Consider the following 20,634-nt stretch of genomic DNA (forward strand, 5'->3'; position numbering starts at 1 on the left):
CCGTTCTTGAGCAATCACATTTATGTCTATGACTTCAGCTTCCACCTCTATGCTAATGACCTCTGAATCATCACCTACAGCTTTAACAGGATGCTTGAGCACCAGGTCTATATTCCCATTTGCCTATTATCCTTTTCCACTTTGACAACCTCAAGCTCAACCTATCAAAAAGTGACCTTGTTATCTGTCCATCCTTAGTTTATTTCTCTTCTTATTGTCTCTGATTTGATTGATAGCATGCAGTCGTTTAAGGCAGAACTATGAAAGTCATCTTTGACTCCTCTCTGCCTTCTTCCTTCCATATTCACTTGGATACCAAATATGATTGATAATATTTAGGAAATGTTTTCTCCATCTCTGCTATCCTCTTCATTTTCTGATGTGGAATTTTTCTCATCCAGACTATATTGCAATCTCCTGGTTGTGTTCTTCTTTGCTATTTTCCCACTTCTATTCCATCCTCCTAACTCTTCCTAGAGTGTTTTAATAAAGCCCAAATCTGATCATGGCATCTGCTGACCCCTCTAGCTGACTTTCAACCAGGGAAGTGCTTCAAGCAATTTCTTCTGGTCTCATCTGGGCTCTTGCTATTTCTTTTATTTTGAAAAGATCACTTCTCTCCAACCCTTCTATTTGACCAGAATTTATCCATCCTAAAGTACCTAGCTCAACTTACAATAGATGACTGAGAAATCAGTGAAAATTCCCTAGTGAATCCAGCAGGAAGTTACTCTCCTTGAAATGCCCTAAATCACTTTGTAGAGCTACAGCATTCAGCATGGATACTATGGTATGTTGTCAGAAATAGAAGAACACATGGTCCTCTCTACTGCAAACAATATGCCCCAGATCTACCAATGCAACTCTGTCTTTAGTTTCTTTATTTTTTATTCGTCTTATGAGAGAACCTCCCCAAGAACTTATAAGATCATTTTTGGAGATAGACTATGACATTTTTGTGCCATTAAGATGTGAATGAATTGTTATGCTAGAAGTAACAGTTATATAAATTCATGCTCCTAACTTCTTGGTTTCGAAAAGTGGAAGAACATCAGTAGCTGTCTCTCATCCTAATTAAACAGCGTATGCAGTAAATCCAGCTGTCATTGTACTTCAAATCAACTAAATGTCTTTGAGATATGTTAAGTTAGGTTCTTCAGACTAGACAACTGAAGGGAAAAAATGCCTCATCTTTTATAATTCACTCAATGTAGTTTTGAGTTAGTAAATATATGGCAAATTATGAATTTTTCTATTTCTATTTCTCTGAACTTTTGTAAAAAAGCCTTTAAGCCTTATATGAGTGACACATTCTTTGCTCTCAAACATTTTTTTTTCCTTTTCACCTACAATACATACATTAATCTTATACTCTATGGATTGATAACAAGGTTCTTGTCCTTACAACCACAGATTTTTAGACTAGACTGAACTTCAGAAATCCTATAGTTCATTTCTTTCTTTCTTTCTTACAGGTGGGGAAAATCAAGGCCTAGATGATGTGTCATGTCACATGACACACTGGGGAGGCCACATGAGAATTGAAAAGCAATGATCTAAGAAACTATATTCTTTTAAGAAATTCTCTTCTGAAAATGGTCATAAAAAATCAAGTTCAGTAACTTGACTGTGAAGGAATTTTGGGCTTATAGTCGGCTGACCAATTAAGAAACTGGACAGAGTAGGGATAACTCAGGAATAGAAGAAATGAGACACAAAGTTTATGTTCAGAATTTATTCTGTAAAAACTGCCTTTTTGCCCTGTCTCACTCTGTCTTTGTCTTTCAGCTGTTCACATTACTGAATCTCACCACTGCTCAGTACTGTGAATACACTCTGCTCAATCAACCGAATTGAGGACCTGTTAATCGTCAAGTGATGGGCACAGAATGCCTTCAGTGAGCCATCTGCATGAGGTGCCTGAAGGCCAGTCTGCCAAGTAGGAGAAAAGGGAGGCTTGGTTGGATTAAAGGAGTAAGTTTTACTACCTTCTGCATTGATCTATGGTTTGTTAAGGCAGGCATAAACAATTGTAGGGGGTTCACAACAAGACAATAAAATAGGTCTATTCTAGAAAATGCTTCTCTGCCCTCTGGCTGTAGCTCACATCCTCTCTCCTGAAGTTTTCTTAAGGTTCAGAGGAAGGTTAGTTTAAAAAGATGCTTGGAGAGACCTTCAAGATAGTGGAGCAGTAAGACGTGGAAATCACCTTCCTCCCCACAAATACATCAGAAATACATCCACATGTGGAACAACTCCTACAGAACACCTACTGAACACTGGCAGAAGACCTCAGACCGCCCAAAAGGCAAGAAGCTCCCCATATACCTGGGTAGGGCAAAAGAAAAAAGAAAAAGCAGAGACAAAAGAATAGGGACGGGACCTGCATCTCTGGGATGGCACTGTGAAGGAGGAAAAGTTTTCCCTTCACTGGTGGAGACGGTGGGGGTGGGGCGGCCGGGGGGGCACGGGGGGAAGCTTTGAAACCACAGAGGAGAGCGCAACAACAGGGGTGCAGAGGGCAAAGCGGAGAGATTCCTGCAAAGAGGATCGGTGCCGACCAGCACTCACCAGCCCGAGAGGCTTGTCTGCTCACCCGCCGGGGCGGGTGGGAGCTGGGAGCTGAGGCTCGGGCTTTGGAGGTCAGATCCCAGGGCTAGTGCACCACAGCTAGCCAGGAGGGAGTCCGGGGAAAAGTCTGGACCTCCCTAAGTGGCAAGAGACCATTGTTTCAGGGTGCACGAGCAGAGGGGATTAAGAGCGCCGCTTAAAGGAGCTCCAGAGATGGGCGTGAGCCGCGGCTATCAGCACGGACCCCAGAGACGGGCATGAGACGCTAAGGCTGCTGCTGCCGCCACCAAGAAGCCTGTGTGTGAGCACAGGTCACTCTCCACACCTCCCCTCCTGGGAGCCTGTGCAGCCCGCCACTGCCAGCGTCCCATGATCCAGGGACAACTTCCCCGGGAGAACACACGGCGTGTCTCAGGCTGTTGCAACGTCACGCCAGCCTCTGCCGCCGCAGGCTCGCCCCACATCCATACCCCTCCCTCCCCCCCGGCCTGAGCGAGCCAGAGCCTCCGAATCAGCTGTTCCTTTAACCCCGTCCTGTGTGAGCGAAGAACAGACAAGCTCAGGGGACCTACACACAGAGGCGGGGCCAAATCCAAAGCTGAACCCCGGGAGCTGTGCGAACAAAGAAGAAAAAGGGAAATCTCTCCCAGCAGCCTCAGGAGCAGTGGATTAAATCTCCACAATCAACTTGATGTACCCTGAATCTCTGGAATACCTGAATAGACAACAAATCATCCCAAAATTGAGGTGGTGTACATTGGGGTTTGCTGTACGCAACTGACTAGTTTCTGGTTTTATGTTTATCTTAGTTTAGTATTTAGAGTGTATTATCATTGGTAGATTTGTTTATTGATTTGGTTGCTCTCTTCCTTTTTTTTAAATATATAGATATATATATTTTTTCCTTTATCTCATTTTGTGAGTGTGTATGTGTATGCTTCTTTGTGTGATTTTGTCTGTATAGCTTTGCTTCTACCATTTGTCCCAGGGTTCTGTCTGTGCGGTTTTTTTTTCTTCTTGTTTTTAGTATAGTTTTTAGCACTTGTTATCATTGGTGGATTTGTTTTATGGTTTGGCTGCTCTCTTCTACCTTTCTTTCTTCTTTTTTTAAAATTACTTTTTAATTTTTAAATTTTTACTAATATTTTTATTTTTTATTTTAATAACTTTATTTCTTTTTATTTTCTTCCTTCCTTCCTTCCGTCCTTCCTCCCTCCCTCTCTTTCTTTTTCTTTCTCTCTCTCTTTCTCCCTTTCTCCCTTTTCTTCTGAGCCATGTGGCTGACAGGGTATTGGTGCTCCAGCTGGGTGTCAGGTCTGTGCCTCTGAGGTGCGACAGCCAAGTTCAGGACATTGGTCCAGCAGAGACCTCCAAGCTCCACGTAATATCAAATGGCAAAAGCGCTCCCAGAGACCTCGAACTCAAGCTAAGACCCAGCTCCACTCAATGACCAGCAAGCTACAGTGCTGGACACCCTATGCTAAACAACTAGCAAGACAGGAACACAAACCCACCCATTAGAAGAGAGGCGGCCTAAAATCATAATAAGGTCACAGACACCCCAAAACACACTACCGGACGCAGTCCTGCCCCCCAGAAAGACAAGATCCAGCCTCATCCACCAGAACACAGGCACTAGTACCCTCCACCAGGAAGCCTATACAACCCACTAAACCAACCTTAGCCACTGGGGGCAGACACAAAAAACAATGGGAACTACGAACCTGCAGCCTGCGAAAAGGAGACCCCAAACACAGTAAGTTAAGCAAAATGAGAAGACGGAGAAACACACAGCAGATAAAGGAGCAAGGTAAAAACCCACCAGAGCAGACAAATGAAGAGGAAATAGGCAGCCTACCTGAAAAAGAATTCACAGTAATGATAGTAAAGATGTTCCAAAATCTTGGAAATACAATGGAGAAAATGCAAGAAACGTTTAACAAGGAGCTAGAAGACCGAAAGAGCAAACAAACAATGATGGACTCAAGAAAATGAAATTAAAAATTCTCTAGAAGAAATCAATATCAGAATAACTGAGGCAGAAGAATGGATAAGAAACCTGGAAGAGAAAATAGTGGAAATAACTACTGTAGAGCAGAATAAAGAAAAAAGAATGAAAAGAATTGAGGACAGTCTCAGAGACCTCTGGGACAACATTAAACGCACCAACATTCTAATTATTGGGGTCCCAGAAGAAGAAGAGATAAAGAAAGGGACTGAGAAAATATTTGAAGAGATTATAGTTGACAACTTCCCTTATATGGGAAAGGAAGTAGTCAATCAAGTCCAGGAAGTACAGAGAGCCCCATGCAGGATAAAACCAAGGACAAACATGCCAAGACACATATTAATCAAACTATCAAAAATTATATACAAAGAAAAAATATTAAAAGCAGAAAGGGAAAAACAACAAATAACATACAAGGGAATCCCCATAAGGTTAACAGCTGATCTTTCAGCAGAAACTCTGCAAGCCAGAAGGGAGTGGCAGGACATATTTAAAGTGATGAAAGGGAAAAACCTACAACCAAGATTACTCTACCCAGCAAGGATCTCATTCAGATTTGATGGAGAAATTAAAACCTTTACAGACAGGCAAAAGCTGAGACAATTCAGCACCATCAAACCAGCTTTACAACAAATGCTAAAGGAACTTCTCTAGGCAGGAAACGCAAGAGAAGGAAAAGACGTACAATAACAAACCCCAAACAATTAAGAAAATGGTAATAGGAACATACATATCGATAATTACCTTAAATGTAAATGGATTAAATGCTTCCACCAAAGACATAGACCGGCGGAATGGATACAAAAACAAGACCCGTGGGGGCTTCCCTGGTGGCGCAGTGGTTGAGAATCTGCCTGCTGATGCAGGGGACACGGGTTCGAGCCCTGGTCTGGGAAGATCCCACATGCTGCGGAGCAACTAGGCCCGTGAGCCACAATTACTGAGCCTGCACGTCTGGAGCCTGTGCTCCGCAACAAGAGAGGCCACGATAATAAGAGGCCCGCGCACCGCGATGAAGAGTGGCCCCCACTTGCCGCAACTAGAGAAAGCCCTCGCACAGAAATGAAGACTCAGCACAGCCATAAATAAATAAATAAATAAACCCAAAGTTTAAAAAAAAAACAAGACCCGTATATATGCTGTCTACAAGAGACCCACTTCAGACCCAGGGACACATACAGACTGAAAGTGAGGGGATGGAAAAAGATATTCCATGCAAATGGAGATCAAAAGAAAGCAGGAGTAGCAATTCTCATATCAGACAAAATAGACTTTAAAATAAAGACGATTACAAGAGACAAAGAAGTATACTACATAATGATCAAGGGATCAATCCAAGAAGAAGATATAATAATTGTAAATATTTATGCACTCAAGATAGGAGCACCTCACTACATAAGGCAAATGCTAACAGCCATAAAAGGGGAAATCAACAGTAACACAATCATAGTAGGAGACTTTAACACCCCACTTTCACCAATGGACAGATCATGCAAAAGGAAAATAAATAAGGAAACACAAGCTTTAAATGATACATAAAACAAGATGGACTTAATTGATATTTATAGGACATTCCATCCAAAAACAACAGAATACACTTTCTCCTCAGGTGCTCATGGAACATTCTCCAGGATAGATCATATCCTGGGTGACAAATGAAGCCTTGGTAAATTTAAGAAAATTGAAGTGGTATCAAGTATCTTTTCCAAACACAATGTTATGAGACTAGATATCAATTACAGGAAAAAATCTGTAAAAAATACAAACACATGAGGCTAAATATTACACTACTTAATAACCAAGAGATCACTGAAGAAATCAAAGAGGAAATCAAAAAATACCAAGAAACAATTGACAATGAAAACATGATGACCCAAAACCTATGGGATGCAGCAAAAGCATTTCTAAGATGGAAGGTTATAGTAATACAATCCTACCTCAAGAAACAAGAAACATCTCAAAGAAACAACCTAACCTCACACCTAAAGCAATTAGAGAAAGAAGAACAACAACAACAACAACAAAAAAACCCCGAAGTTAGCAGAAGGAAAGAAATCATAAAGATCAGATCAGAAATAATTGAAAAAGAAATGAAGGAGACAATAGCAAAGATCAATAAAACTGAAAACTGGTTCTTTGAGAAGATAAACAAAATTGATAAACCATTAGCCAGACTCATCAGGAAAAAAAGGGAGAAGACTCAAATCAATAGAATTAGAAATAAAAAAGGAGAAGTAACAACTGACACTTCAGAAATACAAAGGATCATGAGAGATTACTACAAACAACTCTATGCCAATAAAATGGACAACCTGGAAGAAATGGACAAATTCTTAGAAATGCACAACCTTCTGAACCTGAACCAGGAAGAAACAGAAGATATAAAAGACCAATCACAAGCACTGAAATTGGGACTGTGATTAAAAATCTTCCAACAGACAAAAGCCCAGGAACAGATTGCTTCACAGGCGAATTCTATCAAACATTTAGAGAAGAGCTAACACCTATCCTTCTCAAACTCTTCCAAAGTACAGCAGAGGGAGGAACACTCCGAAACTCATTCTACGAGGCCACCGTCACCCTGATATCAAAACCAAAGATGTCACAAAGAAAGAAAACAAAAGGCCAATATCCCTGATGAACATAGATGCAATAATCGTCAACAAAATACTAGCAAACAAAATCGAACAGCACATTAAAAGGATCATACACCATGATCAAGTGGGGTTTATCCCAGGATTGTGAGGATTCTTCAATATACGCAAATCAATCAATGTGATACACCATATTAACAAATTAAAGGAGAAAACCCAAATGAGCATCTCAATAGATGCAGAAAAAGCTTTCGACAAAATTCAACACCTTTTTTATGATACAAACCCTGCAGAAAGTAGGCATAGATGGAACTTACCTCAAAATAATAAAGGCCATATATAACAAACCCACAGCCAACATCGTTCTCAATGGTGAAAAACTGAAAACATTTTCTCTGAGATCAGCAATAAGACAAGGTTGTCCACTCTCCCCACTATTATTCAACATAGTTTTGGAAGTTTTAGCCACAGCAATCAGAGAAGAAAAAGAAATAAAAGGAATCCAAGTTGGCAAAGAAGAAGTATCAGGATAGAAAATTAATGCACAGAAATCTATATTCCTATACACTAATGATGAAAAATCTGAAAGAGAAATTAAGGAAACACTTCCATTTACCACTGCAACAAAAAGATTAAATATCTAGGAATAAACCTACCTAAGGAGACAAAAGAACTGTGTGCAGGAAATTATAAGACACTGATGAAAGAAATTAAAGATGATACAAACAGATGGAGAGATATACCATGTTCTTGGATTGGAAGAATCAACATTGTGAAAATGACTATACTACCCAAAGCAATCTACAGATTCAATGCAATCCCTATCAAATGACCAATGACATTTTTCACAGAACTAGAACAAAAAATTTCACAATTTGTATGGAAACACAGAAGAGCCTGAATAGCAAAGCAATCTTGAGAAAGAAAAACGGAGCTGGAAGAATCAGGCTCCTGGACTTCAGACTATACTCCAAAGCTACAGTAATCAAAACAGTATAGTACTGGCAAAAAACCAGAAACATAGATCATTGGAACAGGATAGAAAGCCCAGAGATAAACCCACGCACATATGGTCACCTTATATTTGATACAGGAAGCAAGAATATACAGTGGAGAAAAGACAGCCTCTTCAATAAGTGGTGCTGGGAAAACTGGACAGCTGTATGTAAAAGAATGAAATTAGAACATTCTCTAACATCATACACAAAAATAAACTCAAAATGGATTAAAGACCTAAATGTAAGGACAGACAGTATTAAACTCTTACAGGAAAACATAGGCAGAACACTCTATGAGAAAAATCACAGCAAGATCCTTTTTGACTCACCTCCTAGAGAAATGGAAATAAAAACAAAAATAAACAAATGAGACCTAATGAAACTTAAAAACTTTTGCACAGCAAAGGAAACCATAAACAAGATGAAAAGACAACCCTCAGAATGGGAGATAATATTTGCAAATGAAGCAACTGACAAAGGATTGATCTCCAAAATTTATAAGCAGGTCATGCAGCTCAATATCAAAAAAAAAAAAACAAACAACCCAAGCAAAAAAAGGGCAGAAGCCCTAAACAGACATTTCTCCAAAGAAGACATACAGATTGCCAACAAACACATGAAAGGATGCTCAACATCCCTAATCTTTAGAGTAACGCAAATCAAAACTTAAATGAGGTATCACCTTACACCAGTCAGAATGGCCATCATCAAAAAATCTACAAATAATAAATGCTGGAGAGGGTGTGGAGAAAAGGGAACACTCTTGCACTGTTGGTGGGAATGTAAATTGATACAGCCACTATTGAGAACAGTATGGAGGTTTCTTAAAAAACTAAAAATAGAACTACCATACGACCCAGCAATCCCACTACTGGGCATATACCCTGAGAAAACTATAATTCAAAAAGAGTCAGGTACTACAGTGTTCATTGCAGCACTATTTACAATAGCCAGGACATGGAAGCAACCTAAGTGTCCAGTGACAGATGAATGGATAAAGAAGATGTGGCATATATATACAATGGAATATTACTCAGCCATAAAAAAAATGAAATTGAGTTATCTGTAGTGAGGTGGATGGACCTAGAGTCTGTCATACAGAGTGAAGTAAGTCAGAAAGAGAAAAACAAATACCATATGCTAACACATATATATGGAATCTAAAAAAAATGGTTCTGAAGAACCTAGGGGCAGGACAGGAATAAACACGCAGATGTAGAGAATGGACTTGAGGACATGGGGAGGGGGAAGGGTAAGCTAGGACGAAGTGAGAGAGTGGCATGGACTTATATATACTACCAAATATAAAACAGCTAGTGTGAAGCAGCCGCATAGCACAGGGAGATCAGCTCGGTGTTTTGTGACCACCTAGCTGGGTGGGAGGGAGACACAAGAAAAAGGAGATATGGGGATATATGTATATGTATAGCTGATTCACTTTGTTATAAACAGAGACTAGCACACCATTGTAAAGCAATTATACTCCAATAAAGATGTTAAAAAATAAATTAATTAATTAATTTTAAAAAAAGATGCTTGGTAGTATGGGAGTGACCCTATGATCTCTGGGGAATGCTCTGGGGAATGACGTTAACAAGCAGCACCTCCCTGGGTTTGAATTTCATTTTGACATGCATCAGCCGCCCAGAAACCTCTCAGCCTCCAAGGGAGCACCTTTTCTTAATATCACCATCTTAGCAGTTAGCTGAACTTTATGTGGTAGTAGTGCTAGATCCTTAATCATATTTATTAAATCGCCTCAATGCGATTTGCCCTTTTGGTCCTCATTATTCCCTTAATTTTTGATTAAGTCCAACTTATTAACTCTAGTTGCAGAGATGGTTAGGAGGAAAAAGAAATCAGGCAGTATCTTCATGCTGCCAAAATAGAGGGCCAGCACTTAAAATTTCAAGCATTCAGTCCTCTTTGTTATGTGCTGCCATGAAACTAGAAATAACTGCTTACTTTTACTGAGTTCAGCCAAATACATCTCACCTTTGGGCTTTATTTACACAATAAGAGGCTAGAGGTTTGAGCTGATTCTTTGAATTATTGCGGGATAAGATATAACAATTACAACTCTCATTTGAAAGGTATTGTGAAGTTTAGAAATTGTCATGGGGGGGATTGTCACAACAAACCTTACCTCTTTAATTGTTCTGACTTCCCTCATACATTCAAAGTTCTTTGAGGGTGGGGTCTGCATGCTAGTAATCATTGTAACTCTGGTGTCTAGTAAAATTTACAGCTCATCATAGGTGCTCAGCAAATCAATAATTTGTTGAATGAATTAAGGAAGGAGTAAATTCTGTCTTCATGTGCAGCAAGCTCTAGTCTCTGTTTTTCTTGGGGTAGTCAGCACCGAGGGCAAGAGGTGTGTAAAGTTGTCCAGGCAGGACAGGGAGCATTTGGCTTCTAAATATCTCTTTCACAGGGCCCAAAAGGGAACTCTGCTCTAACTGTTATTTTATAAGGCCTCCTTACTCCTTCTTATTAGCTCCTTGAGGACTAGAGCATTCATTAAAATTTTTTTCTATTCCCTGTATCAACACCTGCCCCCCAATAGAAAATATAAGTAGGCACCAGTAGACACTTCAATTAAATGGGAAGAATTTTGCAAATTGCTTTAGGAAATATTTTATAACTAAAAGGAAGACATACTATGACTAGTTAAAAGTCTACTATCTAATGACATCTAATACCTACTTTAATTATTTTATTTTGTAATTCATTTTGTATTTCTGAAAAAGAGATAGAAATCACAGATGGCTTCTCATTAATGTATTAACTAGTGAGTTATATCTCTATTTACATTGAGAAAAGTTGAGACAGATCAGAAACCTGAACATAAAGCTTTTAGCTTCTTTACAACTATTACACCTCTTTTAATAAGATTATAGATAAAAATGCAAGTATAAAATTCCAGAGTTTTAAAAATGCTGGATATTTGTATAAGACTGCAAATTAGCCACCTATATTTTGGGATTATTATATTCTTTAATCCAAATGCTTCCCTGTCTATTGCATGCTGTCTCAAGGTCCATTCAAACACATTAAATCCGATGTGCTCTCAAGATTCAAAACACATTAAGTAGGTGGATTAGGAGTCAAGCACAGGTAAGGCAAAGGGGTATTCTGGGCCATTTCCCAATTACCTGGTTGCTATCCTAAAAGCAAAGAACAATAATTCTCACAACATCATCTCCTGACCAGTAGCATCAGTACCACATGGGAATTTGTTAGAAACGCAACTCATGCGGCCCAACCTCAGACCTACTGAGCTGAATAGTCCAGGATGGAGTTCAGCAATGTGTGTCGTAATCAGCTCTCCAGGTGGTTCTCATACCTGCTAAAGTTCAGAAACTACCGGCATGAAGTATTAATACCCTTAAAGCAGGGATCTTCAACCCTTGTAGCCCAGAAATTATAATGTTGAAAGCGTATTGCTAAGTAAAATATGACAGAAGTTAATTTCTGTCCTCTCTGGTCAGAGGTTGCTTAGCTGAAGACCGAGCCTGTATGGCTAGTAAGTTTTACAGTGAATTTCAATCAGCTACATGCATGCACTTTTGGGCAGTCAGATTCAGTTTCTAATTGACACATCAAATTCATCATTAAAAAATAAAAAGCAATATACTATGCATCTCTGAAACAAAAGATAATTAAGTTGCTCATTAAAATATGTACATTTTTAGGATAGGTAGGGTTATGTTCCTGATTCCCGACCCTGTTCAGGAAAGTTTACAAGGTGCAATGAGTCAAGAGATTCAATCCTTCTGGGACATATCAATAAAAATAACGTTACTATTATACCTGCTTCGTCTGTTTTGTGGTCAGCAGAATGAGAAATTTTAGCTAAGAAAATATCCCCCCTTCCCATTTCCCCCAAATGTCTTAATAATGGCTAACCTCTAGAATTTGAAGCACAGTCAGTAGAATAGCGGGCCTATGGATAACTATAGATTCTACCATTCAAGATGATTTTACCATCCCAATATTGTGAAGGAGCAGTGCATCCTCTGCTTACACAGCACAGTCATAATTCTTCTAAATCAATCACTACAATGCAAGTTCATAACCAATATCTTATGACTTTCTGAAAAGAAAGTACATTTTGGATTATCTGATTTTCTTTTTCATGTACTTGTAAAAATTAGATTGCAGATCAAGCAACTACAACAAAGTCCCTTCTGTAGACTGTAGCAATGTTTTTATGAAAAAATGAATATAGACTAAGTATTTATTTACAGTTGATATGTGCTGAGTTATACTCATGAAATAATCAAGCTATTAAAATGATATAAACCAAAATATATCTGTTTTACTTTTGAGCTATTATAGGATGATAAAACAATCATTAACCAATACATGAAAATTATTACCTAGCATTCTGATGATTGTTTTGCTGTTACTATGTTACAGAGGGACAAGTAATACCATCTGGGAACTGTGGTATAAATAATTTAACTTCTAGCTCAAGTCAGTCCATAGCACAGTTTGGTTATTTTTTCTGTTTTACTATAGTGATTCCTAAAACTGTATGAACATAAAAAATCACCAGGATGCTCTTTAAAAAACAGACCCTGGACCTCATTCCTAAAGGCTACTTTTGCTTCATAGTTTGTGACTTTTTTTTAACTCTTATTTTCTAGAATAATCAGAGACTTAAGCTAAAACATGCTCTTAATTTGTACGCAGGGAAATGTGTTGGAAAGAGACTATAGGAGAAGAAATATAGTGGTTTGCTTTTCTCTTTTGATTCTTTTTTCTAAATAGGGCATTGGTAAAGAATGTGCCTACAGGGCCCACAGGCTACCGTGTGTGCATTTAACAGGGACTACTCAAGTGGCTGTTTTTGGAGCTACTGTCAACGGCATCACCCCCAAGGCTGTCACAGCATTAGGCAATGTTTCCATCTTGGACTCCACACAGAGAGTGAATAAAAAAAGGTTTTAAACACTTTTTCTGTTTCCAGAGGGAAAAGAGATTGATCCTGCAGAGAAAGAGCAGCTGCCCCAACAGTGGTTGGGTCAAAGCAGCAGAGAGCTGCAGCATCATGCAACCAGGCCTGCAAGCGGCCAGCACTTTGCAGATGGTCTGAGAGGCCAGCCACATTATTGTTATATTGTTAGAGGCCATCTAATGGACACATGGCAAAAAAAAGAAAAAATGATAAAGGAGTTAAAGAGAGGGAGAAATCACTACTATTTTGGAAAATCAGTAAGGTTTCCTAAAAGATGTAAAGAATAAATTTTAATTGATCAAAAAAAAAAAAAAGCTATTTTGAGCATATGCACAAGCAATCATTAGCTTTTTAGGTTTCTGTAGCAAGAAGTGCACATCCTAGCACTGATGGCGGGGCACAAACTAGTAAGAAACTACTAAAAGAAGGATCAAATCTAGTTTAGAAAATTTTCCTTAGCAATAGCAGTCAAGGTTTTATAACTAGTTCCACTGTGAGGAAACAACTGGGAATTGGTAATAGTACAAACACATTGTATTATCATTAAAGACCACTGAACATGTTCATACTAAGTTCTGTATATACTTTTCCTATCAACGAGTGAATTTGTCTTTCTCAGTAAAATCCTTTTTCATCTTTATGAAAGGCCCAAGTTAAGGAACCCATTTAAATACTGCCATATAGATAACTACAATGGATGGGCTTTGCCTATTATATTGAGATTCTGGAGGCTGAGTGTAGCAATCAGCAGCTCTAACATCATTCTGTATTAATAAAGATTATTTCTGTTTGGGAGGCTGCCTGTTACACTCAGACTTGGGTTTAAGTCAAGCTCCTTCCTGACATTTCTTCAATCCCTATGTAGTACTGACAGGGCCTGCCTAAAGCTTTTTCTTAGCTACAAAAGACAAGATGAAAATGGAAAAGAATAAGAGAAAAGAAACAGCATAGAAAGGGAGACAGGAGAACATAAAAAGAGGGTAAAGAGAGGGAGGGGAGGAAAAAAAATATTTAAATGTAGGAAAAGAAAGGAGCTAGGGTCAATGCTGTCCCTCTAACAAATTCCATCTTGAGAAGCTAGACATTCGTTTCATTTGTTTAATTGATTTTCCCTTGAAATTATGTATGAGGAGTTTAAATTAGCAATTGGCATGGAAAGAGTTATAAAGGGAGAAGGCATCCAGCTCAGCACATCTTCCATCATTTTCTCCAGTAAAGAAGAGTTCTGTGATGTAGCCATAGGTTTGCAGCTCAATTTATCATGAGAAAACCTGTACATTTCAAACTGGCAATTTTATCTGAAACAAGCAGTCAATTTTGGTTGGTGAACAAACCACCCCATAGCTTTTTTGGTTAGCAGGTGGCTTGGCCCACACAGTTTCCTTTAAATACAGGCATAATTTAGTTAACACTCAACTCAGCGATATATCACTCACATTAGAGTTCAACCACAAAATCATAATGACATAGTAGTAGCATTAGGAGACATTTCTGGAAATGTGGCATTTCAAATACAACTCTATCTTCAAATGGTTTGTGGTCTTTAAAGTTCACTAAAAGGAGATAGAATTTCCCACAAGAAATCAGTAATTTCTTCACTACTTTTCAAGACAGTAAGTGGCCTTAAAGTCTGAATATAAAACATCACTAAAATTAAAAAGGGAATCTCCAGTTATGATCTCCAATTGCTTGTGCTTACCTAATTCAGCAAAAGAATTCTAAAAATGAGATCGACGCCCTCAAACTGTGCAAAACCCATTAATGCAGTTTGGGGAATGAAGCCTTATTTCATACAAACTAGACGGAGACAGCAACAGCAGCACAGTTCAGAAAAGTTCATTTTTGAAGTTTTGCACCTTCACCCATGTATCCTGGTGCTTCTCATTTGTAGGATGCTAAATAGCAAGTTCATTTTTCAAAAGACTGAGACTTGAGAATAATAAAAACGACATCGGGGGGAAAATGTATAAATGTCTCTTGGGTTAAAAGAACCATCATGTGTGAAGAGGTCCCATCTTAAAAGAAGCGTTTTCAGCCTTCTCAGTTTAGAAATGAATGGGATCTTGGCTTTGAAATCGAACCTAGCTTTACATACGTCTTGCGTACTTACCACAATAATTAGGAACAGTGTAAATAAAACCTTAAACAGAAATATCCCTTCAGCCTAGCCACCCTTGGGATTGTTTTACGGAGGGGGTGGCGGTGGGAGAATGACAGCTGCATGACCTTCCCTTGCAGCACTGTCTCCAGTCCTCAATTCCCCAGATGCGCATGTCAGTTTGTGAAATACTGCGGCAGCTCAAGGCAGGTGCCCAGTTAGTATTTCACAGTCTTCCTGATCCAAACAAGCAAATGAGAACAAGTAGGAAGTGCAATCGTCTTTGAGTTTGGAGGGGAAACAGTCATAAGACGCTTACTATCACAAACCTCATAAAAGAATCTTTCTCTTTCCTTTTTCTGCTCATGAATTGCAGGTCAGAGATGTTAGACAAGGACACAACACATTACAGACACTACACAACACAGTTTTGACAGATTTTTGAGATGTGAAAAATAAACCAGCGATACATCAAGAACCAGTAGTGCCACAAAGCACACTGCAGAAGAAAATTGATATCAAGTCGACATTGTGCAGTATGGTAAAAGACATCTGCAACTGTGAAACTTTACATATCATTAGCATATACAAAAATATATGTAATAGTGTATATATGACTATATATACACATTACAAAAGGCTATTGACCATCTCCCTCCTCCTATTCACACTTCTGATGTATTTACTGAAGTATTCTGTTGCGGAGTAATGATCACCTTAGCTGTTAATGGTATTTTAGATTGTTAGCATTTCCTGTTCTTTAGCTAAGCCATGTAAAAACTTGATTATGTCACTCTCCATAGCAAAGAGATACGCTGCTAATGATCTCTGAGATATTTGGCAAATGCAGGCATAAAAACATACCCACCTCTTTTCCTCCCATGGACTCAAACATTTTTTCCAGCTGAACCCGCAATTGTTGAATATTGTTCATCAATATACAGGGCTTTAAATAAAGCAAACAAAACAAAAAATACATTAAATTATTGAGTGAGTTTACCTTCAGTGTGATAGTATACAACTATCACCTAAGTTCAATTCTATTTGGCAAATAGAATAATTATGCTATTTTAAGATTATACTTTTTAACAGTTAACAATAGAAGAGAGAAAATATGACCACTTTGGGGAATGAAATTTAATAATATACTTAGACAATAAACCGTTGGAGACCTATTACTAGAGTTTATTTTATTCTTAGCATTGTGGCATTTTGTACTTCAAAAATAACCAAATTCAGTTTAGTGTTTTAAAGATTTACTTTAAGAAAAACAAACTAGTTTAAACTATTCTATTATTTCACTGTTTCAAAAGCTAAAACACGATCTGAATTTCAGAAATGCAAAAAAAAAAAAAAAAAATACCCCAAAAAATGTTAATAAATTCTGGCTATCGATAAAGGCCACCCCTTGGTATTCAAGGCCCTTAGTTATACAGCTCCAAACCATGCTTTTCTTCTCCTCTCCCTCTGCTGTATTATGATGAACTCTCAACTCCAAGAGGCTTGCTTCCCACCTCCCCAACACCTGTGCTTTCCAGACTCTGTGGCTCGGCTGAGCATGTAGGCCCTTCACTTGAACTTCTTCACCTATTTCAGTCATATCCATCATTCAGGTTAGGGCCTTTGTTTTCCCAGATTGTATCTTTTTTGTCACTCACTTGACATTTGTTTTATTTAACTTCACGTTTGAGTTGCTTTTGACTGTCTTGCCAGCTGACCTTAAATGCACTGTATGTGCCTCTGTGTCTTTTTCTGCTTTTTCTTACAGAGTACTGCACAGAGCCTTACACATAATACATGCTTTAAAAATGTTCCTTGAGTTGTTTCCAAGGAGGCAGAAATATAACAATCACATAAAGATGTAAAGCTTTCTGACAGGACTAGATGTGTCCTCAGCATAGTAGAAATTAATTTATAATGGAATTGAGAATAGTTATGGAATAATTTAATATTTGCTACATACTGATTCTGAAAAGCCAGCACATCAAGGGAAGAAAAGAGTGAAAGAAAGGAAAATGGATATGCCTTCCAAGGTGCTGGGAAATGAGCCAATAATGAATCAGAGAGAGAGGCCTGCAAAGGACTTCCAGGACATCAGAGAGGTGTGAGTGCCCATCAGTGGAAAGATTTTATTATTATTTTAACCGCATTACTGACCTTTGAAAAACTTTCTATTTGACTCTTAAAGTGACCACATCCTAACTTCAATTTACAAAAACAATTTAGAACTTCTACTCTCTTAATTCCAGGCACTTAAATATTTTCTTTTTTTTAAACACAGAGATTTATCTCCTATAGATTCTGTTCAGTAAGCTGAACCACAATGTTCTACAAATGATTCAGATTGCCAGCTGTGATGGAGAACCACTGGATCCAGGCCCAATCCTTTCCGTGGCATGTATGACCAGATTTTCAGGGTTTCCGCATCTTGACCCAATGTCAACAAACTGAACCAACAGAGCTTTTTCCATGAGGGTATAGGGCCATTGGGGTTTTTTCTTTTTCATTGCAGAGGGAAAAGAACTAAGGAAGAGCATGACTCAATGAGAAGCAGGAAGACTACATGGGTAAAGGTGTTATCACCCTGCTTTTCATGGGTCTAAGTTAGCTGGGTAGTCTCTTTTATTTACGATTATTTGATATTAGCATTCAAGCTTATCTCTTTCGACACATGTAATAGTACTTTAGTTCCAGCTTTACAAATTAAACCAACCTCCAAGCCTTCTTAATATAATAATTTCCGATGGAAAAGAGCTACTAAGAAGCCAAAGGAACAAAGACACTTGGGCTCACTTGGCATGGATTGCCACTGACCTAGGTAAGGCTACATATAAAAAAAGAGATGCAGTTATCCAGAGGGAGATAAAAATAAATATGAGACTTTCCTCTTTGATTAAGCTTCCCCTGACCTTGACATGTTCAAATTTCAATTTTATTGAATCAATTTATCAAATCAGTACTGAGAATTGAATTACACAACTCTACCTTAAACCTTATCGGGGAACAGCTTTTACTTTAAAGACTTCAGTAGTAAATGAAAAACAAACAAGCAGAGACAACTAAAAATACCCACAGTAAAGGGAACATTAATCTAATTTAGAAGCATCATTTGTTGATGAGTTTAGTTAGATAAAAATAACCTATGTTTGAAGTTAATTTTTAATCTTTGTATATTTTGGCTTTTCCCCTAAATATGTCATAATGCATTGCATTTGCTCTAAACCTGGAACAAAGTTAGGAACCTAAAGTACAATGAATATAAAAGTTAGATTTGTTCAGCCTATGGCCATTTCTACATGACCCAAATATATTTTTTTTACCAAAGTATAGTTGATGGACAATATAAGTTACAGATGTACAGTATAGTGATTCCCAATTTTAAAAGGTTATTCTCTATTATAGTTATTATAAAATATTGGCTACATTCCCCATGTTGTACAATATATCCTGTAGCTTATTTTATACATAATAGTTTGTAACTCTTAATTCCCTACCCCTATATTGCCCCTTCTCCCTTCCCTCTCCCCACTCATAACCACTAGTTTGTTTTCTATATCTGTGAGTTGGCTTCGTTTTGGTTATATTCACTAGTTTGTTGTATTTTTTTAGATTCCACCAAATTATGTTTTTGAGTTGAAAAAGATTTAAAAAATAAATCAAGCATTTCTGATTTAGATAATGTTGCTTTGCTATAATGTGGAGTGTGGAAGAATGGATTGAAAACTTGTGACCTGGCTTCCCTGGTGGCGCAGTGGTTGAGAATCTGCCTGCCAACGCAGGGGACACGGGTTCGAGCCCTGGTCTGGGAAGATCCCACATGCCGCGGAGCAACTAGGCCTGTGAGCCACAACTACTGAGCCTGTGCATCTGGAGCCTGTGCTCTGCAGCAAGAGAGGCCGCGATAGTGAGAGGCCTGCGCACCGCGATGAAGAGTGGCCCCCGCTTGCCGCAACTAGAGAAAGCCCTTGCACAGAAACGAAGACCCAACACAGCCAAAAAAAAAAAAAAAAAAATTGTTTAAACAAAACAAAAAACAAACTTGTGACCCATTCCAAATTTAAAATGTCACAGAAGAAAAAAAAAATTCTGTCACAGATATTTTAACTGTCATCTATAATTCTGACCCTTGGGAAAGCAAGTGTTATGGTCGTCTCTTAGAAGATGTCTCTCTTTAAAAGTTTCTAGTGCAATTTGCAGATGAAATAGGAATATTGTCATATATATACAGAGAAAATAAAAAAACAATAATGTTTCAATGTTCTTGATATTTAAAGCAATCTGTAACAACAGTGATATGTACACACACAAATGTACAAAAGCACTTCTTCAATTTATCTCAGCTGAAAGCTTAAACTAGGCAGCTAACTGATATCCTTTCATGGAAAAGCTAAAATGATACTTGGCATTTGAATGAGAGTCTAAGACTGGTCAAGACATCAGTAATTAGGAAAGAAAAGCATTGAGAAAGGAAAAGTAAGTTCTTGTGCTATAATATTTCAATGACTTTTTTAAAATTTGATTTTGAAAAGTATAAAATATAAAGGAAAAATACAGAGAATAATACAATAAATGCTGATTTATAATTTTTCTCCTTTAAAAAATAAAATATACTATAAATGTTAAAACATAAAGTAGAAGTTTGCAGGGGCCTTTTAAGGCTACTTTTCCTTTCTGAATGACAGGAATTAGCCTTGATAATTCATAGCCACCTTTCAAAATCTTCAGTTTGGTTGTCCTAGTAAATCAGAATCTTTTCTGAAATTATCTGTCACTGTCTTGATTTTCAATATAATACTTTTCAAATGTATTATAAATTTAATTGTAGCTATATGCTTTCAATAAATAAATATTCTATCTTGCCTATTACAGTATTTATAATCAATGGCAATTAGAAATCACTGCTGAGATAACTGGGAGTTTCAGTAAAATTTCTGGGTAGCATTTTCCTTTAAGGAAAAGAAGCATCTTCTGGGACCCTCAAGAACCATTAGGACTGACTTATCTTAATGAGCTGTCAGCAAGAGGTCAAGGAGGTTTCAGCAAGAATTCTCTTTAAGACTTGCCTGATAGTGGGAACTGATTTTTTGAGGGAGAAAAAAACACCCTGATTTTTGTCTTGAAAAATCTAGTACTGACTTTTAAAATATTTTTTCAGTGCTTAAAAAAAAAATCCTATAATGTTACCGACAGATTTCTCCTAAAATTATATATGGTGAATAGAAAGATTTTACCCTCTACCATAAAATAACACTGATTATATTCTAAATTAGTTTATCTTACTTCTCTTTCTTCCTTTTGTTAAGCTGCAATACTGGCTTCGATTTTATCAATGTTTTCTCAATCATCCAAAAAATAAAAGGCTAAGTTAATAATTCAGAGTATAAATTAGCATCACTCCTTAC

At 37.8% G+C, this 20,634-nt stretch overlaps 1 protein-coding gene across 2 annotated transcripts in view; it reads right to left on the reverse strand.

Annotated features, from left to right (window-relative positions):
* Nucleotides 1–20,634, reverse strand: part of UNC13C (unc-13 homolog C) — a 596,809-nt gene that overhangs the window by 84,951 nt on the left and 491,224 nt on the right. For both annotated transcript variants that reach the window (XM_059915534.1, XM_059915533.1), the window contains one exon: nt 16,101–16,178. In XM_059915534.1, coding sequence (XP_059771517.1) covers nt 16,101–16,178 — 78 coding nt within the window. The remainder of the gene's footprint in view (nt 1–16,100; nt 16,179–20,634) is intronic.

Source organism: Balaenoptera ricei, chromosome 2 (genome assembly GCF_028023285.1).
Source record: "Balaenoptera ricei isolate mBalRic1 chromosome 2, mBalRic1.hap2, whole genome shotgun sequence".
NCBI classification, from domain to species: Eukaryota; Metazoa; Chordata; class Mammalia; order Artiodactyla; family Balaenopteridae; genus Balaenoptera; species Balaenoptera ricei.